The sequence below is a fragment of the Pinus tabuliformis genome, chromosome 9, assembly GCF_031772625.1.
Source record: "Pinus tabuliformis cultivar Carrire ecotype Pingquan chromosome 9, CPIR1, whole genome shotgun sequence".
In the NCBI taxonomy this organism is placed as follows: domain Eukaryota; kingdom Viridiplantae; phylum Streptophyta; class Pinopsida; order Pinales; family Pinaceae; genus Pinus; species Pinus tabuliformis.
The window spans coordinates 1,723,800,421-1,723,823,143 of NC_142307.1; the positions used below are offsets into that span (position 1 = coordinate 1,723,800,421).

Consider the following 22,723-nt stretch of genomic DNA (forward strand, 5'->3'; position numbering starts at 1 on the left):
TCAGCCTCATATTTGATGATTGGTTGTGATGCCATTCATACCATAAAATGTTGAAAGATGATATTGGTTGATATAGAAATAAATGATCATAAATTTCTTGTTGTGGAAGTTTCCCCATATGATCTTTTTATTTCTGAGTGTTTCGCAGGAAGATTATATGCGGAAAATTAAAGCCACACTAAAATCAATAGAAATGAAACGTCCAGGACAAGTAATAAATTCTTTGCCAGCCAACTCTACTGGATTTGACCAAAAGTTGCTAGATTCAGGTAAGAGCTAATCATAAAGCATGATGTTTGAAGTATGTAATAAAGATTTTAAGTTTTGGTATAGCATCATGTTAACAGAATAACATGGAGAATAGTAAATTGTCATTTCATTTTCTTTCATACAGCTCTTGTCTAAAATTACATTAATTTTCTTAAAGTAGTGCTCCCACAAACCTTTTTGTTGCTGTTCCACAACATTTTAGGTACAAGTTTCATGCAACCAAGCCAAGTTCAAGCACGGCCACAGCTCCTATCTGAAAATATTCAATCTAGCATTACAGAGTGTTCTGCTGGTTTTGCATCTGCACTGTCTACTATGCCAGGATTATCTCAGACTGGAATCTCTACTCTTGGTGCACAGACTACTGCCATGTCAAATATGTCGGGGATATCCAAAAGTTCCTTGAATAATTCAACAGCACAAGTTTTTCCCCAGAATACGTTAACAAAATCTCCGAGATACGAGATGCAAGCAAAACAACCTCAGCAGCAGCAGAAACAAACACAAACTCAGCATCATTTGATATATCAACAGCAGTTGCAGAATCTTCAACTACTGTCCCACCTCCAGCATTCAGTTCCACAGCAGCTACAACCACAACAGTCATTTCCTGAACAGAAACAACATCGACAACTGCCTGCCCATGTTCAAGCAGCACAGCAGCCCATGGTGCAAACTGTCCAACAGCGAACAATTGGTGCTGAGGACCAGCTAGAGATGATATATCAGAAGGTATGGTATGGACCTTATGTTTTCTGTCATCTGCTTTGGCTATCAAGTTCATACAGTGTTGTGCATGTTTATAACTTTATACTGTTATTATGTGGCAATAGGCTTAGGTTTGAAAACAAAATGCCGCATTAAAGCTTTGGTGAGAGGGTGCACTGACTTATTTTGTACTTCTATTTACTATATTATTATCTTTATTTTCCTCCGTCCTCATGTTTGCAACCATCCTTTCGGGCAATTACCAGCGTTTTGTCATTTATGTTAGTTATTATTTGCAGGATATTCATCCATTCCCTTTTGGACCGGAATGCATATTTTCATCTGCATTTGTAAAGATTGCCATGTTTTGTCATTGTAGAACGCCATTCATTTTACACCCAAAATGTACAATGAAAAAGTAAGCACCGATTATGTTATCGTGAGAACTTTTGATTGTCTTGTGATTTTGTCATTTGTGATCTCTGTCAAGCACAAGTGGGTAGTTTAATAGGCAGTTTGTTATTACCCCCTGACAAGGATCAATGTTGGCCATGAATGGAATAAAAATGATATAATATTGGAAACTCTCAGTCTTGTGAAAATTTCTACTTAGAAATCCAACTGTAGTGGCTGACATTATTTCATCTATTTATTAATTCAAAAATAAGTTAATTCATAGTGTTTCTATGACAAATATCGAAATAAATTCTACTACAACCTTCACAATTAAAATACCGTGGAAAATAAATGTAAGGAAAAATACTAGCACAAGTACAATCACAATGCCAATTATTTTTGGACAATTGTCCCCGAAAAAACCCAATGCGGGAACACTGGTGCAGCAGATGAGGGTTTCTTTATTAATCTTCAGCAAAAATCTCATGTATAAGATACAACCAGTAGAATAGAAGAGGAATCTCTGTGAGAAATTTATTGACAGTTCTCTCGCACTTCTCAGCAAGATTCTGATCCAGGAGAGGATCTACTGCCCCCTCTGTGTCTCACTGCGTCAATTTCTACGTGAGGACTGTGCAATCCCAACGTCAGCCTCTATGCTGTCCCTCTGCGTCACAGCCTCTGCGCTATCTCTTTTCTGTCCTGCGTCTTCTGCTCTTGTACTCCCGACTGATGCTGCTACCCTCTCTCTCCTCCTCACCTGCAACTCTCCCTTTGAATCAATTTCCTCTTGCTGAACTTCAACCAGTGAGAAAATAGATTTTACTCGGATAACTGAGTATCTGCCTGGTGTGTCTTCCAAATGCCCATCGAAGTCGTCCTTCTTATAATCCTCTAATTGAGAACCAACAACCCAGATTAGATTCTAATCAATGGCTCAGATCATTTGGATTCGATCTTCGTCTTCTTCTAGTCTTCTAGAAGTTTCACCCACGGTTAGATTAATACTCTTTAATTATTTTAATTTCCTAAGTTTAGACTTAGGGTCCTGTTGACCTTGCCGCCTACACCTACCTACAAGTTAGTGAGAAAAAACTTCAATCCCGCAAGGTGTGGTTGGTGGCAGGGAACTCGGAGAAGGGGCTGTCAAACTAATCTTGACTCTCTCCGTTTGAGCTATCTCCTAGGTTAGCTAAGGGGGGTGGTCCCTAATGAAAAGTTAAGTTAAAAAAGATCTGAGTTTCTAGGAGAATTGTTAGAGTTAAATAGATTATCTCTTTAAGATTTATAAGCAAAAACCTAAGTAACTTGACACGTGGATTCGGGATTTATCGGATACGGGGATTCGAGTGTTGGATTCAAACACGTTAACTCCCTGAAACAGGACACATTCAGATATGTTATATATTATTTTATTAAAAATATATATCTATATATTAAAAATTAGATATTTCTTACACAAATTCTCATTAATGATACAAATTCATTGATTTCAAACATAGATCTTCATCTAGATGTAAATTTCATTGTTTGCAAAGTAAGTTAGTAACATTATATCATCCATAGTACATACAAAATTCAAATACATGTCACATAAATGATAAATCAATGAATCATAAATTCTAAATTCATAAATGATAAATCGTAATACATATTCAATTCATCAACGATCCAATAGGAGAAAGACAAGATAGTAAGATAAAGACACTGACAGCTATAGTTTTCTCATTAAGTCATCAAAATCAAAATGTGTTACATAGGTAGTGCAATGCCAATGGAAAATAGAAATAGAAAATACAAAACAACTACAAGTATACAAGCCTCAAGGCAGTAGGTAGCTCATGACTCATGAGTCATCAATCCTCATAGTCATCATCAAAATCAGCATCACTGTCCTCATCATCATGGTCACCACTGCTCTCCTCTACTGCATCCTCCTCCCTTGTATCCAAAGTCGCCTCTGCATCTGTTGGTGTGGAGGATGACCCCTCTACAATATCATCATCATCAAATCTAACAGGCCCTAGCACTGGATCATTGAGATCCATGTTGACCAATGCCAACTCAACATTGTTGTCCAGACTCATATCATCAAGAAATACATCCCACATCTTTGTCTTTCCCTTCAACCACTCTTCCCTCTTCCTGTAAATAAGACGAATGTTGGTGTGCACATATACCATTGTCTTTTCTCTAGACTGCTCAAGCCTGCTTTTCCTAACACTATACAAATTCCCATATGTGCTCCAATTCCTCTCGCAACAAGAGGATGAAGTCACCTGAGAGAGGAGCCTCATGGCTAACTGTTGTAGAGGAGGGCTTGTTGCACCATGATTTTCCCACCAAGAATAGGGCTTCTTAGCCCCCTGTCTCTAATCACATCATATCCTGCAAATCGACCAGTGCCAGTGGAAAACTTTGCAAATGCATCCTCCACCTCATCAGGCAATGCTCTATCCTGAAAAACCCGCATGAATGTATCTTTCCTCCCCTGTGAGATTTCACCATCCATGTGAAGTGGGAATTTGCAGGAAGGTCCACCATTTAGCCACTCATGGCTGTAGTATTTTGGGTTCAATGAGTGAGCCAAACAATGTAAAGGTGTGCAATTCTTGTCCCATCTGTTGACAAGAATATCTTGTATAGTACCACAGAAGGCCTCTGGTAATGTCTCATACTCGGGGTACTCACTCTGTAGAATAATGCTCCTCACAGACTCAATCATGGAATCCCATCCCTCATAAACCTCTCCTAAGATGGGTTTTTCTGTATATGCAAATCGAAGCAAAGAAATGATAGGGTCCATGATCTGAATAATTAGATCTACCCTCTCCCACCAAGCATCATTTAGCATTGTGTCCTTCACTCTTTTAGAGGCTACTTGATTTGTCTTTCTCCAAAAATACCAAAACTGTAAAATAACCATGGCCCCAAGAGCGGTCTTGACCACTCTCTCCTTGTGTGCGCAGGGAATCTGCGGGAAGGTCCACCATTCAGCCACTCATGGCTGTAGTATTTTGGGTTCAATGAGTGAGCCAAACAATGTAAAGGTGTGCCATTCTTGTCCCATGTGCTGACAAGAATATTTTGTATAGTACCATAGCATGCCTTCGGTGATGTCTCATACTCGGGGCACTCACTTTGTAGAATAATGCTCCTCACAGACTCAATCATGGAATCCAATCCCTCATAAACCTCTCCTAGGATGGGTTTGTCTGTATGTGCAAATCAAAGCAAAGAAATGATAGGGTCCATGATCTGAATAATTAGATCTACCCTCTCCCACCAAGCATCATTTAGCACTGTGTCCTTCACTCTTTTAGAGGCTACTTGATCTGTTTTTCTCCAAAAAGACCAAAACTGTGAAATAACCATGGCCCCAAGAGCGGTCTTGACTTCCCTCAACCTCTTCAACATGATGAATGAAGAGGCAAACCGTGTATCCACACTCTTCAACAATGATAGATTGCTATACTCCTTGTAGATAGTGAGGGCATTTGTATGGCTTTGTACAAAGTTACAGATATGTCGTGCATCCTCAATAATGTTACCAATCCAAAGCACATCAGAAGCAATGGATTTCAGTGCTATGTTCAATGAATGGACAATGCAAGGTGTCCAAAACACCTGTGAATATTTAGCTTCCACAACCATGCCAGTAGCCTTGCAAACAGATGCATTATCTATAATGATTTGCACACAAGAGTCAACACCTACATCTTCAATAAATTTAATAAGCAACTCACCCATATATTGTGCATCCTTGTATTCTCCAAGTGTATCTATTGCTTTCGAGAAAACTGGACCATTCAAGGAAGACACCATGAAGTTGATGATTGGTTTTCGTGCTGAATCTGTCCATCCATAAGAAACAATGCTAACCCCAGATGTTGTCCATAATGCTTTCATAGGCTCAAGCATTTTTTGCACCTCTTTTTTTACCTTCGTCAACAATGTGGTTCTAAGCTTCTCTGAACCAGGAGGCACATACTATGATGGAGCCCTGTGATTTAGAGCTTGGCACGCCTCAATAAATACAGGTGAGCATGCAACATTAAAGGATTAGTTTTGATAGAAAAAAAGGCAATGGTGAGATCAAGCTCTTCCTGTTTCTCCTTTTGAAAAATCTTGTCCATTGGACTTGTTGATTTGGGGTAGCATCAGATGTGCTCTAGCCATGAAAATTGGTGGAGAGGCTAGATCACATGAGATCTCCAATACCCATAAATGGTTTGGGCATATTCTAAATAGTTTGGGAGATATTAAAATAATTAATATTTTTAATGGGGTCTCAAAGTCTAAACTTAAGGAAAATAAAATATTAATGTGAATTAATATAAAAATGTGTTAAAAGGGTCCAAAAGTCATGGATCAAGGCAGAGTTAATCTTAGTCGTTGATTAGGGACTTAATCTCGGCCGTTGAATTGTCAACGAGAAAAGTATAAGAGGAGGCTTGAGGGTCACTTGGAGAACACACTGAAGGAGACTAGTTAGTTCAATTTCTGGAGCGGGGTTAGTTGAGAAATTTGAACTAGTGGTCTGGTGAGCAATCAGGAGGCAGCAAGTACAGAACAAGGAGATGGGATCAGCCACAGGAGACCAACGTTGAGGCACGAGAGGCAGACGCATGGCATTTCAAGTAGACGTAGAGGCAATAAGAGACTGTGCAGTCACTAGAGGGCCTACATGGAGACGCAGAGTGTCTGGGAGCCACGCAGAGGTCAGCCAAGCTAATTCTGGTACTAGGGGAAGTGTTGAAGATTTTTTCTCTTTGTGGGTAAGCCAGTTTGGCACCCTGTTGTACTAAAGAATTGCTGAATAATAAAACCCTCCCGTGCTTCACCGGTTTTCCCACATTGGGTTTTTCCGAGGACTGTTGTCCAAAATATCTGTGTCAATGTGTTGATTCTTGTGCATGTGTCTGTTTCTATATTACGGTGTGATATCTGCAACATACTTTATTTTAATGTTTAGTGAAGGAATTTCATAAATAACTTATTGAAGAATAAGTAGGAAAAGTAAATCAAATGTTGCAGTGATAGATTTTTCACATGGTATCAGAGCGAGTAATCAGAGATAGGAAGGGAAAATCAGTTATGGGTCGAGACCACGATGCAGAGGCATCCACGTCAGGGGACTCGCACAGATTTTCAGAAGATTGCACGAAAGGAAGAGATTTCGATTTCTCTATGTTGGCTTCCAGGCTGGAAGAGGAAGTGGCCTATATGACTAGTTTTACATCATCAGAAGTGTGGTATATAGATAGTGGAGCTTCGTGGCATATGACGAGAATCAGGGAATGTTTATCAGAATATCGAGAAGACAAGATGAACTTTCAGATCACCATGGGGAACAAGGCAAAGTGTACTCCAGTAGGGAAGGGTACCATAGTTTTTGAAACAAAATCGGGATAATGTTAAAATTTGGGTACTAGAGGACAAATGGTTCCCTAAGGCTTTGATCTTTGCCCTACGGAAAAGTGTCCAAATTTATTTTTTACTTTTCGCCTAAAGTGACTTTATAAGTGGTAAAGTCAATTTAATTTAAAAGTGACTTTATAAGTGGTAAAGTTACATTCTAATTTAAAGACGACTTTATTAAAGTGAATGAAGAATTAAAAAGTGAAAAAGTGACTATGGAAATAAAAGGCTAAGTGGGTATTTATTTAAGTGGGTGAGTTAAAAAATAGAAAGTGAGAATTAAATGCACATTTATTCTCATCCCTAGATCTAAATGAATCTCAGCCATTAGATCTTAGGGTAACCCAAAAGGTCATTTAGAGAATAAAAGGAGAAGAAAGGAGGAAAAGATCAATTCATTCTTTCATGAGCATTTGAGGGAAAGAGAAGAGATAGCAAGGAGAAAATTTATGAGCAGTGAAGGAGAGTAGGAAGAAGACATTTCAGCAGATCTAGGCAGCAACATTTATTGGCAATTTGGCACACATCCCAAGGAAAAACCGTACAACAGGAGAAAGGCACAAAAATTGAGGAAGAGGGACATCAAGTTCTGGGCACGTTTTTTGAGGTTGGCTGTACAACATTTAATTCTGTTTTATTATTGTAAAAAAATCTGTTTTGGTTGTTTGCTGATTGGCATGATTTTTGAGGTGGATTTCAGGCACAGAAATCGAGATAAGTTGTAATTTGTGGTTGCTAGAATTTTTACTGTGTATTTTAGTTTTTCTGTAAAAGCATTTTCAGAAATAAAGAAGAGCTCTCAAACTGGTTTTCCCCAAGAGTTGTAGGGGGTTTTTTTAGGGTCACATTGACCAAAAATCACTGGGCTATTTTCTGTGCGTGGGTGTCATAATTTTGCTGTGTTTTATTTCCACGATTTCAGCAGTTGTGAAATCTCTAAATTTGTGTTTTCAGAAAAATATTATCAGTTCCAGATTTTAGACTTCTTATCATGCTTGGATTTAAAACTAAATGCATGGAGTGATAAGGAAAACTGATAACCGAGTGGGGGTTGAAATTTCTTAAGATAACGTTTCCGTGCTACAAATGTGCTGCATGTACCAGGATTGGGGATGAACTTACTTTCCGTATCACAAATTCAAGGCAAGGGCTATGACGTTTACTTCATCAAGGAGAAGGTACACGTCAAGCACTCGAGGTGGAAAAAGAAAGTGCAGATTGGGATCAAAAGTAATGGGTTGTATAGATTACAACTAGAATCACTAATGGCACTAATAGGCAATCATGGAGACAAGGACTTGAATGAACTATGGCACAAAAGAATGGGTCATTTGCACCATGGAGCTCTGAGAATTCTCAGGAGCACTGTAACAGGAGTTCCGGATCTAAGTACGGAACGAGATGATGTATGCAAAGGATGCGCTCTAGGAAAGTATGCCAAGGCAACATTTGCTAGGAGTAAACACAAGGCCCAGAGTGTACTAGGGTTGATACACTCAGATATCAGTGGACCTATGTCCGTCAAAGCTCTCAGTGGTGCCGAGTATTTCCTTATCTTCATTGATGACCACTCAAGGAAAACTTGGATTTATTTTCTGAAAACCAAGGACGAGGTTTTCTGTCGATTTAAAGAGTTCAAGGTTCTGGTGGAGAATCTGACTGGGAAGAAAATAAAAGTTTTGCGCTCAGATAATGGTGGAGAGTATGTCAATAAGGACTTCACTGATTTTTGCGCTAAGGAGGGCATCGAAGAAAGTGGACAACTCCCTATAATCCGTAGCAGAATGGAGTAGTAGAGAGAAATAACAAGATTATTGTAGAAGCAGCTAGGGCCATGATGTATGATCAGGATATGCCAAAATTCCTATGGGCGGAAGCATGCAACACAATAGTCTATGTTCAGAACAAGACTCCTCATCGAGCGTTGGGCAAGATCACTCCAGAGAAAGTTTTCACAGGGAAGACACCTGAAGTCAGTCATTTCAGGATATTTGGGAGTTTAGCATATTGCTGCATACTCGAGGAAAAGAGGAAGAAGTTGGATCAAACTGTGGAAAAGGGATATCTGGTGGGATCTAGCAAGACTGCTAAGGTATACAAAATCTGACTTCCAGGGAGTAGGAAGGTAGTTGTTCGACGAGATGTAAAGTTCATGGAGGACAGGGATTTCAAAAAATCTCATGAGATTCCTTCTAAGGAGCAGTCAAAAGAGGAGTCGCTAGTTAAGCCTCTTCAACCAACGGAAGTAAAGAATTCTTCCTTGGGTCAAGAAGATTCATAGGATGAGGAGGAGGAGCTAACAGAAGCACCTGCTGGCAGAGGAAGAACTAGCAGGGAACTTTGTCAGATTCTGTGAGATGCAAAGGACTTCATCGGTGCGCCAAGAAACAATAAGAGGGAGCGAAAATAACTAGATAGATATTAGGCATTAGTAGCTCAGGATGGGGAGCCTGCCAGTTTCAAGGAGGCAGCTCAACATCAGGTTTGGCTAGACGCGATGGTAGAGGAGTACAACTCCATAATGGTGAACGATGTCTGGGAGGTAGTGCCAAGGCCTCAAGATAGATCAATGGTATGATCAAGATGGATCTATAAGATCAAATATGTTGCCGACGATAGTGTCGAGATATACAAGGCCTAGTTTGTGGCTAAGGGGTATTCTCAAAAGGAAGGAATTGACTACGAGGAGACCTTCACCCCGGTAGTCAGGTATATGTCTATTAAGATTGTGATATCTCTTATAGCTCAGATGGGATGGCAGATTCATCAGATGGATGTCAAAGTGACTTTTCTGAACGGGTAATAGAAGAAGAGGTATACATTGAACAACCAGAGGGCTTTGAGACACATGAGGAGAAGTCTCATGTATGCAGATTGAAAAAAGCCTTGTATTGGCTAAAACAGGCACCTAGAGCATGGTATGGTCGAATAGATGGCAACTCAACATCAAGTTTGGCTAGACGCGATGGTAGAGGAGTACAACTCCATAATGGTGAACGATGTTTGGGGGGTCATGTCAAGGCCTCAAGATAGATCAGTGGTAGGATCAAGATGGATCTACATGATCAAATACGTTGCAGATGACACTGTCGAGAAATACAAGGCCAGGTTTGTGGCTAAGGGGTATGCTCAAAAGGAAGGAATTGACTACGAGGAGACCTTCGCCCCGGTAGCTAGGTATACGTCTATTAAGATTGTGATATCTCTTGCAGCTCAGATGGGATGGCAGATTCATTAGATGGATGTCAAAACGACTTTTTTGAACGTGGTAATAGAAGAAGAGGTATACATTAAACAACTAGAGGGCTTTGAGACACGTTAGAAGAAGTCTCATGTATGCAAATTGAAGAAAGCCTTGTATGGCTTGAAACAGACACCTAGAGCATGGTATGTTCAAATAGATGGCTACTTGCAGAAGATGGGATTTGTCAAGAGTGACGCAGATCCGAATCTCTACTATTTGGTTGTAGAGAACGAACCGCTAATCTTAGTATTGTATGTGGATGATCTCTTTCTGATAGGATCATCCAAGCTCATTGGGGACTGCAAGAAAAATCTAGCCACAAAATTCAATATGAAGGATTTGGGACGAATGCGTTACTTCCTAGGGTTGGAATTTTGGCAACAGAAGGGAGAAATCTTCCTTGGGCAAGGGAGGTATGCTGCAGAAATCTTGAAAAGATTCGGGATGGAGGACTGTAGACCCATGGCTATTCCAATGATCACCAACTGGAAGAAGATTGATACATTAGAAGACAAGGATGTTGATCCCACCCTATACAAGCAGCTCATAGGGTCCCTGATGTATCTGGTCAATAGCATACTAGACATTTGGTACGCTGTCAACACCCTCAGTCAGTTCATGGTGGAACCGAAGAGGGCACACTGGCCAACAGGGAAACACGTTCTCAGGTATTTACAGGGAACAGTCGATTCTGGACTCTTGTACACCAAAGGTAAGGATATTAGTTTGAGTGGATTTACTGATGCATATTGGGCAGGAAGTTCAGTGGATTGGAAAAGTACGTCTAGGTACTGTTTCAACATTAGATCAGGAATGACCTCTTGGTGCAGTAGGAAATAGAAGTCCGTGGCTCTGAGCTCATTTGAGGCAGAATATATGGCAGCAAGCACACCTTTGTGCGAGGCCATATGGCTTAGAAAACTGCTTGTGAACCTATTCAGAAGGAATATGGAGGCAACCACGATCATGTTCAATAATCAGAGTTGCATCAAGCTCTTTGAAAATCTAGTGTTTCATGATAGGTCGAAGCATATTGATATCCAGTGTCACTTTGTCAGAGACTATGTCTAATGAGGAGCTGTACAGTTGAGCTACACACCTACAGGAGAACAGGTGGCGGACATCCTCACCAAGGCCCTTGGAAGGACAAAGTTTGACTACCTTAGGGAAAAGATGGGGATGGTAAAGAACCCGTTTCAGTAGCAGAAACAGGAGTTGTAACAGCATGGATGCAGAGGGAGTTGCAGTGCAAATGCAGTATTGGAAGAAAGGACCGGCAACAGCACAGATGCAGAGGGAGTTGTCGTACAGATGCAGTAGTGGCAGTAACAGAGCCATGTGCAACAATACAGGATGCAACAGTGTAGAGGATGTTGGGCAGCAAGGCTTAGCTTCAGCACAGGGACCGATGCCGGATGATCAGGGTGATACTTAGTGAGGAGTATTACTAGAGCACAGTCCTCGCTAAGAGGGAGTGTTGATTTGGGGTAGCATCAGATGTGCTTTAGCCATGAAAATTGGTGGAGAGGGTAAACCACATGAGATCTCCAATACCCATAAATGGTTTGGGCATATTCTAAACAGTTTGGGAGATATTAAAATAATTAATATTTTTAATGGAGTCCCTAAGTCTCAATTTAGGGAAAATAAAATATTAAATTGAATTAATATAAAACTATGTTAGAAAGGTCCAAAAGTCATGGATCAAGCCAGAGTTAATCTTAACTGTTGATTAGGGACTTAATCTCGGTCGTTGATTTGTCAATGAGAAAAGTATAAGAGGAGGCTTGAGGGTCACTTGGAGAGCACACTGAGGGAGACCTGTCAGTTCAATTTTTGGAGCGGGGTTAGCTGAGAAATTCGAACTAGTGGTGTGGTGAGCAGTCAGGAGGCAGCAAGTAGGGAACAGAGAGACGAGATTAGCCACAGGAGACCAACGTTGAGACATGAGAAGCAGACGCAGGGCATTTCAGGCAGATGCAGAGGCAGCAGGAGACTGTGCAGTCACTAGAGGGCCTGCGTGGATGACGCAGAGAGGCCCAGGGCCGATGCAGAGTGTCTCGGAGCCACACAAAGGTCAGCCAAGCTGATGTTGGGACTGGGGGAAGTGATGGAGATTTTTTCTCTCTGTGGGTAAGCCAGTTTGGCACGCTATTGTATTGAAGAATTACTAAATAATAAAACCCTCCCTTGCTCCACCGATTTTCCCACATTGGGTTTTTTTCGGGGACTGTTGTCCAAAATATCTATGTCAATGTATTGATCCTTGTGCATGTGTTTTTTTTTTTTTTTACTGTTTTACAATGTGATATCTGCAGCAGAATTTGTTTTAATGTTTAGTGAAGGAATTTCATAAATAACTTATTGAAAAATAAGTAGGAAAAGTAAATCAAATGTTGTTGTGATAGAATTTTCACAGGACCAAGTGAAATTTCCTTTCTTTTTGCTGCTTGTCCCCCAATAAAACTCTTAAATGGGAATTTGTTGATGCCTTTCCTCAAAAATGGAAGGGGGTCATCATTCTTGGTTTTTTTTCATTTTTTGTAGCCACATTTGCCATACCAATAGTGAACTCTTTTTCCATTTCTTTCCTCTTTTGTAAAGGAACTTGTGTACAAGCTCCAACTCCACAACCTGGTAAAGCCAACAAATGGCCTTTCACACGATAATATGTGCTTGTGAAATTGCTGTGGCAAAAGTTGCATCTCCAATTCACATTTCCTCCTGCCTTCACCTTGTTGCTTGGCCCATCCTCTCTTGTGACATATTTCCACAAGGGATATTTCTCAACGTTACCTTTAGAAGGAAGTCTTCCCTTAACATTACTTGCAATAGAGGGAATACTTGCAATGGAATTTGATGAAATTGGGGGAGGAGGGGCATCTCCAATGGGGACATTCTTCCCCTTCCTTTGCCCCTTACCTGCTGCCCTTGATTGAGCCACGAATACTATAAAAAAATAAAAAAAACATGCACAAATTTGTAAAAGAAATGCATATACAAATTGCTGTAATACAAATGCAAAAAAATAGAGAGGAAATGCACTTACCTGTTGCTTGAATCTCCTTGAAAACACTCCACACCCTTTGCTCCTTGCTCCAAACTCCTCACAACAAACCCACAACTCACCTATTGCAAAAGAAATGACAAAAAATGATGCAAATGAAAGGAATTTTCGCCCTTTTATGGCTGCGCGGGTCCCATTTTTCCGGATTCGTGTAAAAAACCTGTAAATCTTTAATTATCCCACACACTTCAATTCTTTTAGAATCCATTGAACATATGTTGTGATAGGGCCTAGATACCCTTAAATTCAGTTGTTCCATGACTTTCTTGATCATGACATTTGATGAAGCCCCTGAATCATGCATGCAGTTATGTAAAATACGATCATTCAGTAGCAAAGAAACATAAAATGGTAGATGATCTTCATTCCCCACATAAAAAATCATACTTTTCGATACAATGTCCTCATCTTCTGGTTCGTCACTAGGCTTTTCTTCCCTTTGAGTAAGTTCAATGGCACTTAGTAACATGGCCCTTTGAGATGTTATCTTTAAAAGGACTGTCACTGGAATAGAAACCTTTGCATTATTCACCCAATTGCCCAAGTCAAAATTCAATGCTGAAGTAGGAGGAGAAAAATTTCTGTGATTACTTCGGTCTTGGATATCCCTTCTTTGATAAGTCATCCCTTGTTCAGATGTAGGTTTTTCCCCAAAAATCTTAGTGACTTCATCAAAATTTGCAATCATATTTAAAACCCCAAGATTATTAGGCCTATGGTCAATCTCTTGATTTCTCTCAATGGTGTATATCTGATCTTCCATGGAGAACATATTGATTTGACCAGCTATCCTTACATGTTCATCTCCTAACATGCCACTTTCCATGATTCTCTTCACATATGGGCATGTGGTTTCTTCATGGAACTCATTACATGGCCTACAAAAGGGGGGAATCTGACCTACCATGTTGGTGGATTCCAATGGATTTGGTGGCCTATACTCCTGTTGAGGGCCTTCATTCTTTTTCCATCTATCATTTGGCCTAGGTTGGAATCTTTGGACTTGTGATCTCTCCATGGCCACCAACCTATTTTGTGTGGCTTGCATTTCTTTAATGTCATTTTCTTCTATGCTCTTGATGAGTTGAATTAATTATTTAATAGGATCATGCGTAGTCTCTTCCTTGGCCTTGCCTTTGGAATCATTTGATTTTGATTGTAACGACCCATCTAAATTGATCCATTATATAAAGTTTTAAACTTTATAATAAAACAAATATGATGAAATTTAAATAATAAATATGTTAAGTTTTATAAATATAATTAAACTTTATAAACATATATAAGTTAAATTATTTTGACTTTGGAAAAATTTACGAGTTTTTCCAAATATTGAATTTTATTTTTTCCACTGATATTAGGAAAATCAACTTTGGAGGGAGTATAAGTCATTTTTTGACCCTCAAAGTGGGTCCTAAAATAATTTGGGCTTCTGAAGATGAATTTCGAGTAGTCATACACCCTAGACATTTCCTAAGGCCACTTTTTTACATCATTACATAAAAATTATTTAAAAATTTCCATATTGCGGGAAAATTTTAATTATTAAAACATCCTACTTAGACCTAGCCAAATTCCACGAAATTTTTTGTGGGATCTAGTATGGTAATATACATTGACTCTAGACACTAAGATGTGTTAGGGGCTCAACCTTCAAGCCGTCACCCCGGCTTTGGGGTAAAAGGTGAGTGAAAAAACTCAGAAAATTATCTGAATCTGAAAAAGGAGGGATAATTAGCCGAATAAAAAAACACTCCAAGGTGTATTCATTTGTTGATCGAGTCCCAACATCCTAGGCCTGTTATAGACTCAAAAACTCATCATTACTAGTATCACTTAGTACAATTCCTTGTAGGGTGTGGAATCTGGGTACAAAAAGATGATGAGAAGATAGAAGTAGTGTTAAAAACTCTATTGACTGATGAAATATGATGGTACAAGTGTCTTCTGTATCATCCTTGGGCGTGGAGTCCTTGGGCGTAGAGTCTTTGTATAATCATCAGGTGCCACTCTAGTGGTCAACAAGTCCCATTAATAATAATTAATTATTTTAATAGGACTGTCTCTGAGTGGAATTTCCCAAAACGATTTCTGGGTATTATGGAATACATGTGTCCAAGCCTCCCTGCAAATTTTGAGACTTAGAGCACATCTGATGCTATCAGAAATCAACACTCCCTGTTAGTGAAAAATGTGCTCTAACAATGCATCATGCTGAAGCATCACCCTGTTTTGTAACATCTCCCTCTGCGCTACTGATGACTAACATCACTACCCACCAACTACTGTGCAAATATTGCATCCGTACTGTTGTTGACCTTGCCACTACCAGCATTGCATTTGCATTGCAGCTTTCTGCCACTGCAACTGAGAAACCATCTGTTTTTGCTATTGAAACATATTCTCTACCATACCCATATGCTCCTTGAACTGGATAAACTTAGCTTTTCTTAGAGCTTTTGTGAGTACGTCTGCTACCTGATTTCTTGTGGAGATATATTGCAACTGTACTGCCCCACGCTGAACAGAGTCTTTGATAATGTGACATCTGATATCAATGTGTTTCGATCAATCATGAAATACTGGATTCTCAGAGATTTTAATACAACTCTGATTATCGCAAAAAATACTGGTTGCCTCCATCCATTTCCTAAACAAAATCATAAACAATTTTCTAAGCCATATAACTTCGCACGTAACTGTGCTGGCCGCCATATATTCTCCTTCTCTTGAGCTCAGAGCTACTGACTTCTGCTTCCTATTGCACCAAGAGATCATTCCTGATCCAACACTGAAGCAATACCCGAAGGTACTTTTCCAGTCTACTGAACTACCTGCCTAATCTGCATCTGTGAATCCATTCAATCTGATGTCATCTTCTCGGGTGTATTTCAACCCATATCTGACTGTTCCATGCACATATCTAAGAATGTGCCTAGCTGCTGCCCAATGCACTCTTTTCGCTTCCGCCATGAACTGACTAAGGGTCTTGACAACAAAGCAGATGTCTGGCCTAGTGTTGACCAGATACATGAGCGACCCAATGAGTTGTCTATAAAATTTGGGGTCCACGTCCTTGCCTCCTGATGCATCTATTTTCTTCCAGTTGGTGATCATGGGCGTAGTCATGGGTCGACATTCTTGCATTTTGAATCTCTTCAGAATCTCTGTAGAATATCTTCCTTGTCCAAGGAAGATGTCCCCATCCTTCTGCCACACTTCCAACCCTAGAAAATAATGCATCAACCCCATATCCTTCATGTTAAATTTTGCTTCAAGATTCTTCTTGCAGTCCTTTATGAGCCTAGATGATCCTGTTAGAAACAAGTCATCTGCATATAATACCAGAATAAATGGCTCATTCTCCACCATTAGATAGTAGAGATTAGGATCAACATCACTCCTGACGAATCCCAACTGCTGCAAGTAACTATCAATCTGACCATACCATGTTCTGGGTGCCTGCTTGAGCCCATATAGGGATTTCTTTAACCTACATACATGAGTTCTCTTCTCATGAGTTTCAAAGCCTTCGGGTTGTTCTATATACACCTCTTCTTCTATCACCCCGTTCAATAATGTTGTCTTGATATCCATCTTGTGAATCTCCCATCCCATTTGAGCTGGTAGAGATATAATGGATCTAATAGAGGTATATCTGGCTACTGGGGCGAAGGTCTCTTCATAGTCTATTCCTTCTTTTTGTGTGTACCCCTTTGCTACGAACCTAGCCTTGTACTTCTCTATACTGCCATCTGCAACATACTTGATCTTGTAGATCCATCTTGATCCTACAACTGATCTATCCTCTAGCCTAGGTACCACTTCCCAGACATCATTCGTCATGATAGAACTATACTCTTCTACCATGGCATCCACCCATACTTGGTGTTGTACGACTCCCTGAAAGCTAGAGGGTTCTTGAACCTATGCTACCAAGGCTTGGTACCTATCAGGCTGTCTAAGTAGCCTCTTCTCGGTTCTAGGAGCTTTAACAAACTCCTTTGCGTCCCTCAATGTTTGTTGTACTTCTTTACTGGTTCTGCCACTGGTGCAGGGAGGCTTGATCAAATCCCCCTCCTGTTCCTACCGTTCCACCTACTGAGAAGTACTTGGATTTCCTTCTTCTGAGGAAATAATGGTACTGGTTACTGTGCTAGTTCCAAGTGTCTATCCTCCTGCTTGTCCCCCTTGCTGCACCTGTTGCTGTTGGGCTAAATGAATATCTATTGACTATAGAAATATTCTCGTATTCCATTCATATGGGCTGAAGCTCCACTATCAATGTACCAAACATCTTCTGATGCTAAACTTGCCAAGCATGCGAATTCTTCTTCTAATCTAGAAGATAATCCAGAGACATCTTGATTTTCCATCCTTCTTTGTGTTATTTTCCTATCGATTTCTAACGCTTTTCTGCCCCAACAACTGTTGCAAAATATCTGCGTCCCAACGGAAGATATGCTCTGCAAGGAAAAATATGCTGCTCCCTCTTGCCTCTGGTAAGCTTCGACTGGAGATCAATTTTTCTGTCGACTCACTAAGAGAAATCAGTTTCTCCTTAAAACTTCGTCCTCCTTGGCCTTCGAACTGTGTTGCCTCTGCAGTAATTTCGAAATCCTTTTCCTCTCTGCTTCTGAGCTCTTCTGCTTACGATCTGTGCTCTGATACCATGTGAAAATTTCTAGATAGAAATCCAACTGCAGTGACTGATATTATTTCTTCTACTTATTAATTCAGAAATAAGTTATTTATAGTGTTTCTACAACAAATATCGAAATAAATTCTACTGCAACCTTCACAATTAAAATACTGTGGAAAGTAAATGCAAGGAAAAATACTAGCACAAGTATAATCATAATGACAATTATTTTTGGACAATTGTCCTCGGAAAAACCTAATGCGGGAAAACCGATGCAGCAAATGAGGGTTTCTTTATTAATCTTCAGCAAAAATCTCATGTACAAGATACAACCAGTAGAATAGAAGAGGAATCTCTGTGAGAAATTTACTGACAGTTCTCTCACACTTCCCGGTGAGATTTTGATCCAGGAGAGGACTTGCTGCCCCCTCTGCGTCTCATTGCGTGAGGATTGCACAGTCCCAGCGCCAGCCTCTGTGTTGTCCCTTTGCATCTCATTGCGTGAGGATTGCACAGTCCCAGCGTCAGCCTCTGTGCTGTCCCTCTACGTCATAACCTTTGTGCTGTCCCTTCTCTGCTCTGCATCTTCTACTCTTGCACTCCCGATTGATGCTGCTACCCTCTCTCTCCTCCTCACTTGCAACTCTCCCTCTGAATTGATTTCCTCTTGCTGAACTTTGACCAGTGAGAAAATCGATTTTACTCGGGTAACTGAGTATCTTCTTGGTGTGTCTTCCAAATGCGCATCAAAGTCCTTATAATCCTCCAGTGGAGAACCAATGGCCCAGATTAGATTCCAATCAATGGATCAGATCATTTGGACTCGATCTTTGTCTTCTTCTAGAAGTTTCACCCATAGTTAGATTAATAATTTTTAATTATTTTAATTTCCTAAGTTTAGACTTAGGGTCCCATTAAAAATAATTAATTATTTTAATAAAACTATCTCTAAGTGGAATTTCCCAATACGATTTTTGGGTATTGTGGAATACATGTGTCCAAGCCTCCTTGCAAAATTTGAGACTTAGAGCACATCTGATGCTACCAAAAAATCAACAAGTCTCTTAGTCTCTCTCTCTCATATATATATATATATATAAAGGCTTTTCATTTCCTAGAGCCCTCCTCTGACCTTCTCTTTCCTTTCCCTAACTTTTGGAGCTTGAGGGAGACCCTTGGTAGCCTTTGCTTGACCTCTTTGCCTCCTTTCCACAAAAATCAAACTTGTAGAAGGATGCCCTAGGTCAGCACAAAAACCCTAGTCTTCTCTAGCACCTGTGAGAGAGAAAGATAGCCCAAACAAAAAACCTCATTGTCCTTCTTCTCCTTTGCTACCTATTCCTTCTTCATTCTTCGCTAGAATGAGAGATGAGTGAGTGTCTTGAAGGAGGTCGAGTCCTCTTCTATATATAGGCTTCCTCAAGGGTGGACGTGGCTCTTCCTTTAGGCCGACTTGCCAGTTTCCAAGTCGACTTTGCCTTGGAGGGTATTCTGACACTTTTAAAGACAAAAATAGTTTTCTTTACAAGTTACAATGTGTCTAGTGGGGTCTTCAACTTATGACAATGTCTCTTTTGACTTCTTGACCTAGGAAAAACCCTAGAAGTACTCAATGGGTGCTTGACCTATAAAATAAAAGACCTTGAACATGAAGCCCATGCTCCAAAAACAATAATAATAAATTTTCGTTTATTTCATAATTTACAAGAATAAAAAATAGATTTCATACTTACGAAGACCGAACCTAGTTACACAGTTTTCAATAATTATAGCCGTACATCCCGACAAAGTTGCTGCCTCTTCATAAATGTCATAGTGCTTTGCCCTTGCTTCCTTCCGTTGCGTCAACCTTCAAGTGTTGAATTCCAGTGTTCCCTTGTCACCCACATCCAGTTCTGGATTCCTCGCCGCCATTCACCCGACTCCATCAACTATTCCCACAACAATCCAGTTTCCCTGCTGATAGACCCTATGCTCCCACCGCCTTATATTCTCGACATCACAGTCAACACTCTCCGATGTTTCATCCACAACCTTTGATTGTCACATCCCTTGACGTCTTGTCTTGTCCCGCCAACCCCTTCATAACACAAATTAATTATTAATTATATAATTATTAAACATTATATATTAATTATAATTATATAGTATTTAATTAATTATTAAATATATTTATTTATCAATAATAATATAATTACTTAAATAATTAGCTATAAATTATAATTACTATATAGTTATTAATTAATTATTAATTATATATATTTAATAAATAATTAAAATATATAATTAATAAATAATTAAAGAAGAAGAAGAAGAAGAAGAGAATCAAGTCAAGCTGGAACATCGTACACCACCATTCACTTCAACAATGATGAAGAATGAATTAAGTAAAACACTGGAAGACTTCGAGAAGAGGCTTACTGAGTGTGATGTAAATGTTAAGAAATTCCAGGATAAAACAAAGAGTATAGAGAATCAACTCCAACAAAATTATGATGGCCTTTTGAAGGACCACGAAGACCTGCGAAACTAGGTTAATCATAATCACACTCAAGTGATGGGGATGCTAAACCTGATCTTTCAAGGAAAGAATAATGCAACTACTCTACAACATCAAAATAATGAAGCCACTCAACAACCAGACTCTTCAAATACATCAAATCTGTCAGACTCACATCACACTCCCGAGTCTCTACATGCATCTTCCATACTTGATCCACAAAACAATATACCAAATTTTCAAAATATGATGATCTCAACCCAAATTCCCTCCTTCAATCCACTAATTGTCACATATCAACGAAGAACAAAACTTGAGTTGTCAAAATTTGACGGTAATGAGAAACACAATGTAGCATGGTTCAATAAGGCAGAGGAGTATTTCGAGATTTACAATATTGACAATGACAATGAAAAAATCAAGTATGCATCCATGCAACTTGAAGGCGAAGTGTATAATTGGCATACGTGGTGGAAAAAACTGACATATATGATTTGTTGGAGTAAATTAAAGGATTTTTTCTTTAAACGGTTCCGAGGTATCAAGGAAGAAGAATTCTTCACAAATCTCACCAGACTACAACAAAAAAGAAATGTGGATGAGTTTACTAGAGAATGGGAAACACTAGCCACTTGAGTACCCAGATTATCAGGAAAACACCTTATTCAATCATACCTCACTGGACTTAAACCATATCTCCAAAATGAACTTAAGCTTCATGACATTAGATCTATAGAAGAAGCAAGACAAAAAGCCAAAGTTGTAGAGAAGAAATTTGAAAGAATACCGCTGCCAAAGGTTGAAAAAGTATTTTCAAGACGAAGGTTTCCCCAATCTTCTAACATGGAGAATACAAGGTATGTTCCACCACATCTACACGAAGGAGGAAAATCTAATACAGAGGTGCAAAGAATAAAAGAGAGTAAATGCAAACATTGTGGCGAAAAATGGGATCCCAGACACAAATGTTTTAAAGTAAAAGATACCAAGAATTTATATAAGTATGAAGCAACTCAAGATTTAGATAGTGAAGAATAAGATACAAAAGAAGTTGAGGATTGTCAACAATTTCCCCTAGAATTGGACAACGAAAATGTTTCTCAAGTATCACTGTCAGCGATGATAGGAATAGCCTAGCCCCAAACCTTGAAGTTAAAAGGGCATATCAGAAAGACCAATGTAATGGTTCTAATTGATACAGGAAGCACTCACAATTTTTTGGATTCAAGTCTTTCAAAATGGCTCAACATCTTCAGATATCCAATGTCTAATAAGAAGGTGATGGTAGCAGATGGAAAGAAAATTGAAGGAGTGGGAAAATGCCATAAGGTTAAATTGCAAATTCAAGATTACAATTTAGAATCACTGTCTTACACTACGCCGTTTGGAGGAGTGGATGTGGTTCTAGGTGTCCAATGGCTACAAACCCTAGGCACTTACTCTGCCAACCATTAAAAACAATTTATAAAGTTTAGATGGGAAGGACAAAAGTATAAGCTATATGGTTTTCAACCACCCAAAAATCAGATTGTGTCATCCCATCAAATGGTGAAAATGATCCAAAAAGGAGCTCCAACATATATGGTACAATGTCAATAGATGGAAATGATGGCTTCAAAATTAACTGAAGAAGAACACCCTGAGATTTAGGCGTTAATTCAAAAACACCAGAAGGTATTCCAAGATCTTCTGCTGTAGATGCCTCCTAAAAGAGAAATTGAGCACATAATCGAAGTTAAGTTAGGATCAAACCCTGTCAACATCAAGCCATATAGATATCCACATCATCAAAAGACTGAAATCGAAAGAATAGTCCAGGATCTCTTAAAATGTGGTATCATCACAAAAAGTAGAAGCCCTTACACTGCTCTAGTGATTCTAGTCAAAAAGAAGGATGGATCATTTAGACTGTGCATAGATTATAGAGGATTGAACAAAATAACGATTAAGAACAAGTTCCCTATTCCCTTCATAGATGAAATTTTGGATGAACTTCATGGAGCCAAATATTTTTCAAAATTGGACTTGAGATCTGGATGCTACCAAATTAGAATAAGATTAGAAGACATCATGAAGACTGTCTTTTGAACTCATGAAGGTCATTACGAGTTTAAGGTAATGCCTTTTGGGTTAACTAATGCTCCAACAACCTTCCAGGCCACCATGAATGAGGTATTTCGACCATACTTAAGGAAGTTTGTACTAGTTTTCTTTGATGATATTCTAGTCTATAGTAAAACATGGAAGAAGCATCTACAACACCTAGAACAAGTTCTCACTATACTAGAAGAGAATTAGTTTTATGCAAAGATGTCCAAATGCACTTTTGGAAAAGAAGTAGAGTACCTTGGACACATAATATCCAAAGGAGTAAAGGTAGACCCTAACAAGATCAAGGCAATTAAAGAATGGCCTAAACCTATTAACATCTCCAAATTAAGAGGATTTTTAGGATTGATTGGATACTATTGACGA

At 39.3% G+C, this 22,723-nt stretch overlaps 1 protein-coding gene across 1 annotated transcript in view; it reads left to right on the top strand.

The window, feature by feature from the left end:
- Window positions 1-22,723, top strand: part of LOC149155587 (uncharacterized) — a 210,696-nt gene that overhangs the window by 55,048 nt on the left and 132,925 nt on the right. Inside the window, exons 3-4 of the mRNA XM_089440763.1 lie at window positions 149-269; window positions 473-1,002. Of these exons, the coding sequence (XP_089296889.1) occupies window positions 149-269; window positions 473-1,002 (651 nt within the window). The remainder of the gene's footprint in view (window positions 1-148; window positions 270-472; window positions 1,003-22,723) is intronic.